Source organism: Colias croceus, chromosome 17 (genome assembly GCF_905220415.1).
Source record: "Colias croceus chromosome 17, ilColCroc2.1".
NCBI lineage: Eukaryota > Metazoa > Arthropoda > Insecta > Lepidoptera > Pieridae > Colias > Colias croceus.
The window spans coordinates 7784236-7797620 of record NC_059553.1 but is presented as its reverse complement, the minus strand read 5'-3'; the positions used below and the strand labels follow the sequence as shown (position 1 = coordinate 7797620).

Below are 13385 nucleotides of genomic sequence, written 5' to 3'. Positions count from 1 at the left end.
ATCAAACCATATGTTTGATATTCATAATGTTATACATTCGCAAATAATAACAATGCGTCAATCAGTGCCATGAAATATTTGTTTTGCTTTTTAAAATATAAAATCGCCCACCTTTTCAATTTTTCCTTTATAATTCTTACATTTTTGTTTATTTCATTAAATGTGAGATTTTTATTTCACTTTCAAAATACAGAAATAATTATCGATTATTTTTTTGCATTATGGGTATTTTTTAAGGTATTATTTTTAGATATTTGCTGTCATGTCTTCTAAACTTCTCTTAATCATAACCACTTGTCCTACTTAAAATATGCTTAAAAATGCACGTGCTAAATAGATGTGAAACATACTAAGGCGCTTTATAATAGTAAAATTCTGAAAATATTGGTATTGTATATAGTTATGAGTCCACGAAAGCACTTAGCCACTTAATTGTTGAGATTGTATCATTATATTTTAATATGCGCAAAAAGAAAACTAATAGGCAAACCATTAGGAAGTAAAGTTTTCTATGTTGTATACTAACACAATGCCTATACTAATTTTATTTGTAGACTAGCTTCCGCCCGCGACTCCGTCCGCGCGGAAAAATTAAGATTAAATTTTTTCTACGTATTTTTCCGGGATAAAAAGTATCCTATTTTATGCTCAGGATAATAAAGTATAATTATACCAAGTTTCATCGAAATAGAACCGTTAGTTTTCACGTGATGCCTGAACATACAGACAGACAGGCAGACAGACAGACAGACAAAAAATTTTTTAATCACATATTTGGGTTTGGTATCGATCCAGTAACACCCCCTGCTATTTATTTTTTCAATGTTTTCAATGTACAGAATTGACCCTTCTACAGATTTATTATATGTATAGATACTTACAGGCTATTTAATATTCATGTACCATATAGATTGTAGAGGTAAAGAGAATATTAGTCTTTCATAAGATCAAAATGTCCAAAATAAAAGCTGTTTTACGAATAGATAGGTGTGAAATGAATAAAAAAATATAGATAGAGAGAACGTAGAATGGAAACAAGTGATAACTGCGTTAAAAACAACCGACTTCAAACTTGCACTTGTAAAATTTACAAATACCTACACACAAAAATGCTCATAAAATAAAAACTACTGGGCCTATCCGAATAAAATTTTTATGGGACCAATTCGACACCATCCCGCATCGAACAAAAAAAGAATCACGTAAATCGGTTCAGAAACCTCGGAGTAATCGGTGTACATACATAAAAAAAAAAAAAAAAATATACCGGCCGAATTGATAACCTCCTCCTTTTTTTTGAAGTCGGTTAATAAATATCCAATAGATAGGGAGGCGAAGAGGGGAATTTTCTGCAATACTCGAGCGTGGCAGTTTAAGATATGAGAGATACCTTAGACCTAATAGAACAAACTTTTTCACTATTTAGCTCTATATGTAGTGACGCGCGCCTAGGATAGACGATCAGATTAGTAAAAAAAAATCGATAGTCTGAAATACTCGAGCGCGTCAGATTAAGATATTGGGGGTTGATTTTAGTGTTTTAAGACTAAATTTAATTAATCTGACCATAAGTCCTTGACGCCGCCGAGTTATAGGGTCGCACACTTGTAAAAAAAAAAACGTTAACCCGGCATTCTCGAGCGCGATTTTTATTTTTTTTATTTTGAAGAATATAATCTAAAACTTACTAAAAACACAAAATCTGCCGGTTTCCGCATGACCGGAAGTCTGTAGGAGCCATTTCGTCTTCCGAAAAACGCGTTGCAGCATATAAGTCGCGAACTTTACTTTTTCAAAAAAAAAAGTTTAAATAAACAAAAAAGGTAATTTTATTTTACAAAAAAAGGTCTCTTTTCATTTTTGTCCAATGTTTAATTTTTTTTTTTTTACTTGAAGCATCATAAAAACTCAAACTCCCGGTTTTTTGAGTATATCTCGAAAACTGAGGATGGTAAGAAAAATTGATATGAAATAACGATGATTAAAAAAAAGAAACCCACAAACCTTTTTCGGTCAGTTTAAGAGAACCCACCATCATTTTTATCAGATTAAGAAAATATGCTTTCAGAATACCTAGATAAACCTCCCCTATGAAAATCTGACGCGCTCGAGTATTTCAAAATGACTTTTTTTTTTCTGCATTTTCAAAAATTCATCGTAACTTATCGTCATGCCGTAATCGTCAGTTTTTTTAAGGAGAGCTTTCTTGGGGCCTTATTAACACCCCTTCCGAAAATCTGACGCGCTCGAGTAAATTTTTTTTTTGTGCATTTTTGACGAATTTATATGCCTAGTCCCACCACGCAAACCGGCAGATTAGTATACCGTTGTTATCAGAGGCACTTGGGCCATACGTAGTATGAATATCTGACGTGCTCGAGAATGCCCAAGTAACTGTTTTTTTTTACATTTTTGAAAATCCGTAGTAGACGCCAAACCCACCGCTAAAATGGTTTTTACCATAGAAGCTTTTCTTTCCGAAATTATTTTCTCTTTCGATTTTGATAAGTCTCGACGACGCCGTTGAATTACGCCATTTAGCTACCTCGCCTCCCTATCTACAAAGTGTTCTAAAAGGATGTAAGTAATAATTTTAAATACATTCAATTAATTGGATAGAAAATATTGACTAAGGCCTAAGTAATTAAAATAGTTTCTCGTTTAAATATTATATTGTATAGTACCTATGTGAAAGGCCGAAATCCCCTTCTACCATAGTATAAAGAGAGCAAGTAGGCCCTCTCCCGGCCGGCGTTTAGGAGCGCACGGTACCTAAACTCGCGAGGCGTAGGGTTGTCACTTGTCACGTTGATATTTTAAATATTTATAAACAAACACCGACCGCTCACAGAAGTGGCACGCCCCACGAGAACGGTCCATGAGAAGTAGGTAACCGAGCGGCGTTGTGTGCGTGCGTCAAGCTTGCATTACATGAACGGGGGGCGGGGCCAAGCGCTCCGCGTACATACAAACGGCGCGATGTACCTTTGTTCGAAGAATACTTACTTGTTCTCTTCACTCTTGATACTATGCTCCTACTATCACGTTAGAGAAACATTATAATCTAAACATCATGACATGTTCGAAATGAAATTATTCTCTTTTCCTCTACTTATAAAAATATCGCATGTCCTAACAATTGCATAAATGAAATATAAGTTATAACCTAGTTTAATATTAATAGATGGTTCTATGTCGTTGTACCGTCCGCTATTTAGTAGTTGTATTAATAAAAGGTTATTATATTTTGCAATACAAATTTTATTTCTATATAAAACATATCCATACTTTTATTTATTCAACTTTGTGATAATATTCAAGGGTAAATTTTGGTTTATAAAAGAATTATGAGAATTTATTTGGGATTAATTTACGAAAAATATTGAACTTATTTTGTCTGAAATTACCTACAAGGATCTCTTCAGTATTATTTTATGGTATGTATAGAGTATAGACTATAGACTCTAGATATTATATAAATGAGGTAATTAAAAATTAACCTAAGATTTTGTTTGTAATTTATTTAAGAAATAACTAAATGTATGTAAATATAATAATATTATAAAATACCAACTTGTTTTATTTCTCACCTAGTTTCTATTTAGTATATGTTTTAGTTAGGTATTTTTTGTGGGTATTTTATTCCCTAGCGACATATTAAGTACATGCTACAATCTAATGTTTAAGACCGTCATTAGGTGCTCCACTTTAAAAAAAATTACGAATAACGACTACCCTACAAACTTCTAGTTGGTCAATACATCAATGTAAATTTAATCTTATTTGTATGGGTTAGTCTGCTTTACAAAGGACAAAAAGGTGAGGGCATAATTTTATGTTGTTGCTTATGAATCAAGTTACTATTAATTACCACTATTAATACTCAGCAAAAATTCAAACACTAATATATTCTCCTCTGCAAACTTCCTTTGATGGCTAGCACAGCTAGTGGAGTATTTTGCAACTGTTATAATACATAATATAGTTGCAAACTTTTTCAGTTTGCCCCAATACAGAGATAATTATTTTACTTTCCTCTAAAGTTTAGCCTGCTAATTAGATTTTTATTGTTGATGTATTATTATTTATTTCCTTTATTAACATTACATATAAATATGTAAATTGCATTAATATAATTTTAGAATAAAATAAAATTAATGAAAAATGTTTGAAAGGTAATTATTTCATTATTATAAGATTGTTATAAATCCAAATGGGATTGTCCTTTTTTCTTTATTTTTTTCTAGAACAACCTATATGGCATTATTGCCATATTTGAAAAAAAAACAGACTTCTTGTAAAATTGCCGCTGTCAAACTTTTAGTCAGCTGTCGCATTGTCATTGTCAAATTATGACATAAGTTTTCTGTTGCAGCGAGAACGTATTATTTATCTTCCTGACTTGTACAACAAAATTCCCGAAAGTTATAGAATTTTGTTTATCTTATTCTTTTAAATTCAAATAAAGTGGAAAAGATGGAAGTGGATTTGTACTCTACGGACTGGACACATTCGGCGGAGAGTTCCTGTTTACCCCTCATTGACGAAACCTCGGCTTTAGGAACACAGGCACCGAAAGACAGGTAATCATTGTTTTAATACACTTTCTCTACGTGACGTTCTAATCAAATAATTCCAGATGCTCGATTATAATTATTGACGCCATATGGTAGCGTACTTCTCCCATATTTGGTCATCCAAATTTTTACGGTCGTTATAAAAATATAATGACTTACTAGCGCCCACACGACCAAAATGAGTTGTAAAGTATTATTTTGTCTTTTTTTATAGTTGTTTATTACATTCTACAAATATCACAAGAGATATTTATGCTAACTGTAATTAACATTTTTGTTCTCATTATTGCTTCGGAAATGATTGAATATTCAGCGTCACGCAATATACAGCAGCAAGATACAATCAATCTTATCTTTATGTAAAACACCCACACATTTCGTATACTATGTTCTGCTCCATAGGCTCGTTTTAATAATTTACTTTGAATCATAATTTATACAATGTATTTCTTCTTGGCCTGAGAACAGGTAAGTTCCTGTTTCTTAATCACACTTCTTTTATTTGTATGACATGTGGAATTTGTATTATAAGTGGCATTTTTCATTATCATTTATCAAAATAATAAACCATTGTTATGGAAAACAAAGTTATTTAATATTTACATAGTTTTTGTTGTAACCTTTATTTCTCTCTTGGACTCTGTTACACGAATACTTAAGACAGAGAGATAAATTCTATTCATAAATAATCTATAGTCTACACTTTTAATAAGATATATTGAATCAATACAGACTGATAGCTGTACTAGACCAAGTGGAGTTGCGAGTGGAGAGGCTTCGCAGGGACACAGTGAGGATTGAGGAGGAAAAGGACTCCCTTCTGTCTACGCTCGATAGCATCAAGCACTCTGAACTGCTTACTGATATCTCGGAATGTGAGTAATTTGTTTGTCTACACTAATATTATAAAGAGGAAAACTTTGTTTGTTTGTTTGATTGATTGTGATGAATAGGCTCATAAACTACTGGACCGATTGTGATGAAATTTGGCACAGACAATCTTTAGACCCTGAGAAAGAACATATGCTGACTTTTTATTGCAAAATATGTACCACGGGTGAAGCCTGGGCGGACCGCTAATCATTTATATAGTTATGGAATTGTTGTAGAGTTATGAATGAGGTTGAGTAAGATGCATGTTTAGCAGGATTACTGTTAAAATTGTGTTATTGATTGCATTACTAGTGTATCCATAATGAGTAAAGATTCAATTTTTTTGTGAGTATGTTATAGTATAACTCAGATACTAAATGAAAAATTAAAAATAAATATTTATCTTATCATTAGAAGGCATAACATATAAACTATACATATTTTTTATACTGAGATGAAGTCAGGAGAAGTGGCTAGCCATCATTTCAGTTATCATCATCATTTCAGCCACCATTAAAGTAAATAAGCTTTTATTTATAGAATCTCAAACTTTATGAATGTTCCTTTTTGCATTATTATTTATAATCCTCTTTCCTGTGTGAACAACAAAACTGATTTTAATAAGTTTTATTATATCTCTATACTCTAAAAAGAAACTTTAAATATAGGAAATATAAATTTCAATGTGTATAAAAAAATTACATCAGGTGACTAGCCAGTTTATTCACCTAACAATTCTGATAATTCATGATGATAAGTTCATTGATAATAATATAATAAACAACACCAATTTTTGTGCTGAAGATAATAACTTGATTCATATCCCTGTTTTTTTAAATAGGTTTATTTGATAACTTTATGTCATGACCAGCTTTCCGCCGGCGGCTCCGCCCGCGGTTTCATAGAAAAACTCGCATAACTAGTTCCCGTTCCCGTGGAATTTCCGGGGTAAAACCTATCCTATATTACTCATGGATAATGTAGCTTTCGAATGGTGAAAGAATTTTTAAAATCGGTCCAGTAGTTTATGAGCCTATTCATTACAAACAAACAAACAAAGTTTTCCTCTTTATAATATTAGTATAGATTAATATAGATATTAATATAGATTAATCGAGACTGAGAGTGAGGTTTTATGATATATTGTTTTCAGTTTGTAACAAGTCTAATCTGCGTTCCAATGCACGTATCGCGACGTAATATACGTTCGCAAATCTACAATGTCATACGAAATCAACAATACGTGTGTAATCATTATGTTACAAAACGAAATACTATGAAATACGGTCTACAAATCTGTAACAAAAATCTGTCTTGATCTCTAACAAAAACTAATATGTAAAATATTGCCTATGTTATCGTTGATGTGGCTTTTCTACTGATACTAAATAAAATAAATTAACTAATTTAATAGATTCCTTACTTTCTATCTCAAAGTTCTAGTTTAGAAAATACCTCTTTGTAATCTTAGTATTAAATAAACTATGCAATAAAACATCTTATATTTTGTTAAAAACTTATAAAAATAGCAAAAAATATCCGCTTGCAGGTGACAAAGACGACATAACACGTTACGCGGACCGTATTCTGGCGCGCGCCCTCACGGTCGAAGTGGCCGTGCGAACCGACCGCGACCAGCAGCAAGAAGAAGCTTTGCATCAGGTAAGACTTATACCAGGAAAATATATACCTCTACATGTTTTAATTTACGCATTAGGGTGTTTTTCCATCAGAGATATGCGAGGATGCGAGAACCAATAGTATCGTTTCAAACGCTGTTTGTAGCGATACTATTGGTTTTTTACAAACACATCCCTCGCTACGCATCCTCGAAAATCTCTGGTGGTAAAGCACCCTTACACATTTATGAAATTAAAGAGTTAGATTTTATTTTTTACTCTTCGATATAATCGCTTTAAAAATCCGTTAGAAAGGCTTATTTATGTTAGAGCAAGCAAATGTGGTCCGCCTAACATTAATGATCACCACTGCTCATAAAAATTTGCAAAAGTAGCATATTGAGCCTCTGCATATTTGTACCTTAATATTTATTTTAGTTTTATAGCATTAAATATTTTGAAATATATCTTATTTATTTGCGTCCTCAACAAAATATTGACTGTTATGATTACACTTAATGTTATCATAACCACATCCTAGCGATATGTGATATGTTTATACAAAAAATGCAAGTGATAATTGTTTTATGCCAATAGACAGTTCCATTGAGAGCCTTATCAATGAAAATACATTGATATAATATATTTGTGTCGGTGACTGAAATATCTCTAGTTAGTCTGTGTCTCTAGATATTATTTATCACGCTTCTCTTGTTTTCTGGAAAATGAAGAAGATTTTGTAATTAAATTGATTTGTAATTAATAAAGCTTACCGCCCGCGGCTTCGCCCGCTTTGTCTAAAACCTAATAAATTATTTACTAAAACCTTCCTCTTGAATCACTCTATCTGTTAAAAAAAACCGCATCAAAATCCGTTTGTAAGTTTTAAAGATTTAAGCATACAAAGGGACAGAGAAAGCGACTTTGTTCTATATTGTAGAGATATTTATGCGTTTAACAAAAATTTAAAATAATTTTTAAGTTATCAGGCATAACCATCACTTGACTTGTTTATTTTGTAATTTTCGGCCTTGTATCTCTTTTATTGTTTTTATTCTTTTTACACGCTTTATATTAGCTTCACCTGTATGTTTGTAACCGACTTCTTTGGGCGCGATTTTGACCCACTTTAAACGGCCAGATTTCGTTCAAACTTTGTAGATTTACTGAGGACCGATGACAATACACTAATTTGATAAAATTTTCTATTTTTTAGTTCGGTTTTCTATAAAAAGCGTGTTTTTTAGTTTTTTTTTAACTATTATTATTATAAAATAAAGTATGTAATCTGTAGCTACGTTATTCAATTTTAAGGTCAGTTTTTTTATTTTCACGGCACAAATTTAATCTCTAACTCTATACCAGAAATTTAAATTACTTATTCCTACTTTGGTTTACTCATTATGCTTTTTTTTTGTCTTTGTTTAAATGTGTGAAATTAACAAGCTGATTTTGTTTATTGAAGAATACTAGTAGAGTCATAATAATATCTCGAACAGTTTGAAACAAGTCAGCAGTAAACAATATGTTTTTTGGGCTACATCTTATGATTATAAGGGTAGATAATAAACAGGTCTCAAAGAGCGAGCATTTATTATTATCAGATTATTATCGATAGCGTACACATTTTCATTATTTTTTTATAAATTTTCTGTGAAATTGAATAAACCTTCATATCACGTCATGTTAATGCAATCCTCCAAGTAAAAGTAATATACCTACATTACATTAATATACATATCAATTTAAATATGGCGTATGCATAAAAAATTAAAAAGTATCGCAAAAGAATTTACAATAAGTACCTATGTGAAACAATTTGCACGCGAACCCAGGCGCGCTAGGAATTCAAATGATACATTATACACAGGCTGCAAGGTCGATAGCTCGTTGCGGTTGGATATATGCAATGGGGTCTCGGTGTATTAAAATACAATGAACGTGGATTAAAACCTTTGTGGTTTTAATCCTCGAACTTTTACACACGTAATGCTAAATATGATCAATATTCAGTTCTAAAGTGCGTAAGTGTTTGAGACATTGAAGGTTTAAAAAAATTGGCATTGAATTCATAATTGGTTAAAAGTCCAGTTAATTTGTATCATACATGAATATAGGGAACGATTTTAAATATAATAGGTTTTATTTTATATAGGAAAGGAATAGTAGGTAACGAACAAAATTAATTTTTTATAAATTACCTATTTCGTGCTGACCGACGAAGGACTCATTAAAATGTATGAAATTAATATTTCCTACCTCAAGCAATATATTCCTTCCAATAATAGAATGATTATTCAATTAACACGTCTACACAACAGCTGTTATTGCAGTAATTATCGAAGTGGTAATTACCCAAATTGCCGTGAACGCTGGGCGGTCGATTCGGTCGATGATCTTCGTCATAATCCTGACTATTCATTTAACACGCCTCGATATGAATGTCTGGTGCAGTGTTACGATTGCTTATTTAAAAAGATTTTACGACGTAACTAGTTATTATTGTGAAATATCAAGTAGGTCGGTGTTCGCTAGAATATAGGATAATCTACTGAGGTTGATGATTAGAGAGAGCACACAGACTAGATCACTATATTATCTCCATAATAAGCTCTCACTCGCGATTTGTTGGCGTTGCAAATTTTTGGTCAGTATTCCTCCTAGCATGCATATTCTATTCGGTTATTGGCACATTAAATAATTCTAGGCTTACAAAATCAATGACTCAGATTCAGGACACGTGTTACTTCAGAAGGATAATAAATTAACGATTCTATTCAATGGTTACCAGATGTTTGACTGGAAGGTTATTAAACAGTGTTTGCATTTATCTGTACTAAGTTGGTAATGCTCCTTAAATGTAAGAAATAATATCGTTTATGTTTAAGAAATATATAAGGCTCTCAGTTGCATTCCAATCAATTTTTTTATTGCTGTAGTAACTCAGGCCCCGGAACCACAGACACAATAGAAAATCTATTGTGTCTGGGACCGATCGGGCCGCTTGGGGCTCAATGGGTTAATGTAAAATAACGGCTAGATAGCACAACACATATCCATTACTAGCTGCTCCGCGCGGTTTCACCCCCGTGGCTCCCGTCCCGTTGGTCGTAGCGTGATGATATATAGCCTATAGCCTTCCTCGATAAATGAGCTATCTAACACCGAAAGAATTTTTCAAATCGGACCAGTAGTTCCCGAGATTAGCGCGTTCAAACAAACAAACAAACTCTTCAGCTTTATAATATTAGTATAGATACAGTAATTTCAAATTAATTGATGTATTATAAATAGTTAGGCACAGATAAAAATATGTCTATCACTAGCAGATATGTCATAAATACTAATTTTTTGCGACGTCTCTTAAAACGTTTTACTTAATTCCCTTTTTATATTATAGACGCAACGCAATGTGTCTTATGAAGTAACTGTTTCACAAGTATAAAAACCAATGATTAAAGTATGTTATTAGTTATTACAAATATCTTGCATGTTTCACTCACTCCTAACTAGAAAGAAAGAAAGAAACATTTATTTATCAAGGACAGCACAACACACACACACACACATAGACATAAAACATTAAACCGTAAAAGTTAAATAGGAAAACACCACAACAAGAAATAGCAACAACAATACAGGTAAACACTTAAATTAATAACATAATAAATATACACAAAAAAATAAAATGATAACTATTTTTATTAAGGTGTGTCATACGACCCTGACAAAAAGGAGACATCTCAGCATATGCTGCAATGTTCAGTAACATTGGCAGCGCTGTTTTTCAGTGCCCTCCTTTATTATTAACTATTATTCTCAATTTCCAGGTGAACATGTACATAGACCAGCTAGTGATGTCCGTACACGAGGACGCAGTGGTCGCGCACTCGCGTTGCCAAACGTACATGAATGCGTGCACATCCCAACCTGACCCCAGCAGTGGGACAGACAAGAACTTTGAAAGCGCCATACTTGGCTGCACTTTGGATGACCAGAAAAGGGTTAAGAAACGCCTTCAAGGCTTATTGGAATACTTCGCGAAACTAAATGTGACTACGTACTCGTGAGCTTTGAGGGAGCTGAGGATCGACTGAGCGGTCTGCTGCCGGTGGATGTGTCTATTCGAATGTAAATGGATTTTTTTACTATGGAAACAAATTAGTAGAAGTTGTCCTTCTCGTCGTAATATTGTGGTAAATTAGTGCATGTTTATAGGAAAGGAAAAATAGGACTGCGAGTAATCGGTCTATTTGTTGTGTTTTGAAATTAAAGTTCATTTTTATGAACAATCTAAAATGTAAGTTTATTAACTGAACGGTTATCCGATCCGAAAGAAGTTTGTCGCAGTATAAAATAATGTATCTTTTATGCACATTAACATAATATGATGGAAAGGACAGAAAACAACTTGTAAAGTTAGATTGTTGGAAAAAATCCATTTAATCAGTCCGCATAATATGTTACTTCTTATATTTCTTAATTGGTAAATTTGTCGTGCTGATATTATGCATTGCTAGGTTTTCTATGATTGTAATTTGTAACTAACTATCACAATATGGATAATGCAAATGTAATAATTAACATAATATAAAAGTAACATTTGGTGTCAAATTCAATACTTTTGCATACTGTAAAGTGCAAACATATCTAAAGTAATGCCAAAAATAATAATGGAAAATATCTTTCTTGTAAACTTGATTTTATACGATACTTCCAATTTTTTTTTTTTATAAGAAGACAACATAATATTAGCAAAAGATTTTTTCTTTAAATAATAATAGAAGAAGAAGAAATTTCATTTAGAATAATTCCATTTATTTAATTATATTTTTACTGGTATAATTTCTTCTATAATATTCCCATATATTACAGGAAAATATTTATATTCGTTATAGACACATCCGCCATACCCATTCCTTATGTATCCGCTACACTGAACGCCGAAATTCATAAAAGCAAAGCGGAGAATACAATATAAGAAATTTTTATACTGATATTTTACATCATAGTAATTTCTTTATACGCTAGTTTAAGCTCTTGATGTTCAGGATTAAAGACAAAGAAAATTCTAGAAATATTACAAACGTCAGGCTTGATATCAGCATTTAAATAAATATAGATTTGTACATCTTCCTGTCCCAGTAATATTCAATTTTGTACCCGGATAATAATATCTAAGTAGTTGATAGTCTGATGCAAAACGCATCGTTTTAAAATACCTTAGAATTTTTCCTAAATCAATATTATTGCTTAATTTTTAGTTCCGCCAATCTCCGCTCCGCTTTTATCGATTGTGAAATCGTATACGCGAATGTAAACCATATTACTCGCACGTTAAGTACATTATCGTATACAGTTTCGCGAAGATCTCATTGATGTCGCTCAGCCATGTGTTATGCTTTTGGCAATTGTGATTTTGTGCATATTTATTTAGAAATATAATTATTTTTATGTTATGATTACGTTATTTCATTTTTTTTATTTTTTTCTACGGTTAGCAGTTTAAACTGTTTATGTGTAGCCAGTTTTTATTCGAGTTGAGATTATTGTGTCGCGATTTATCGTATACATTTTTATATAATTAAAGGACGTAATTGGTAAAGTCAGGATTCAGATTTTGTTTTTCGTCACGCCTTATGTAGCCTTATTGTAATATATTAGTCCCATGTAATGGGTTTATGAATCTTATTGAGCTATGTATTTAGTTCGTTTTTGAACTAAACAGTGAAAGTAGGTAGGAATGACTGTGACTTTGGAAGGAACAGGAAAAAATGTGGAGACGCGGCGAAAAATATTCGAAATTAACTCTTTTGAACAAAGTGACAGGTTTTATGTTTTATCGTTTAAAAATTGTTACTCATGATATCTTTAAACTTATATTGTAAGTTCTTTTCACTATATTTATTATATTATTTCCTTCCATAAATAAGTTTAAAAATCTTTAAAGTATTAGTCAGTTTAATAATTACGAATATTTTTCGCCGTGTCTATGGGAATGTTGATTGGACGTGTTGTAATTAAGGTTTTTCTAACGATATTTATAATTTCGAGTTTATTAATGCTTAATACATATTAATATTGCCAAATTTATTTTTAGTTACCGTCTAAATTTAAGTTTTTGCTATACCTAAATTTGTGGAGTGAACATGTAAGTTCTGTGTAAACTTGATGTGGTTCTATCGGTGCACTTTACTGGCTTATTCAAGATAATGTTAAAATAATTTTAGCGTTTCTTTGTTAAATTTATTTTGCGGAAGCCTAATAAACTGTCTGATCATATGTGGTGTTTTTATTATGTTCCCTACCTAATGCC

At 32.0% G+C, this 13385-nt stretch overlaps 1 protein-coding gene across 1 annotated transcript; it reads left to right on the top strand.

Annotated features, from left to right (window-relative positions):
* The first annotated feature begins 4349 nt into the window (after window positions 1–4349).
* On the top strand, window positions 4350–13351 carry LOC123698932 (BAG family molecular chaperone regulator 2). Its single transcript, XM_045645761.1, has 4 exons — window positions 4350–4583; window positions 5310–5452; window positions 7000–7112; window positions 10900–13351. Exons 1-4 carry the CDS (start codon window positions 4477–4479, stop codon window positions 11137–11139), a joined length of 603 nt encoding a protein of 200 aa, XP_045501717.1. The 5' UTR covers window positions 4350–4476; the 3' UTR covers window positions 11140–13351.
* The last annotated feature ends 34 nt before the right edge of the window (window positions 13352–13385 follow it).

What these genes read in the sequence shown, in the direction of transcription:
- LOC123698932 (XM_045645761.1), top strand. Translation starts at nt 4,477, where the DNA reads ATGGAAGTGGATTTGTACTCTACGGACTGGACACATTCGGCGGAGAGT. An exon ending in ACACAGGCACCGAAAGACAG is followed by an intron (nt 4,584 to 5,309) that starts GTAATCATTGTT and finishes GAATCAATACAG; the next exon opens with ACTGATAGCTGTACTAGACC. An exon ending in AAGAAGAAGCTTTGCATCAG is followed by an intron (nt 7,113 to 10,899) that starts GTAAGACTTATA and finishes CTCAATTTCCAG; the next exon opens with GTGAACATGTACATAGACCA.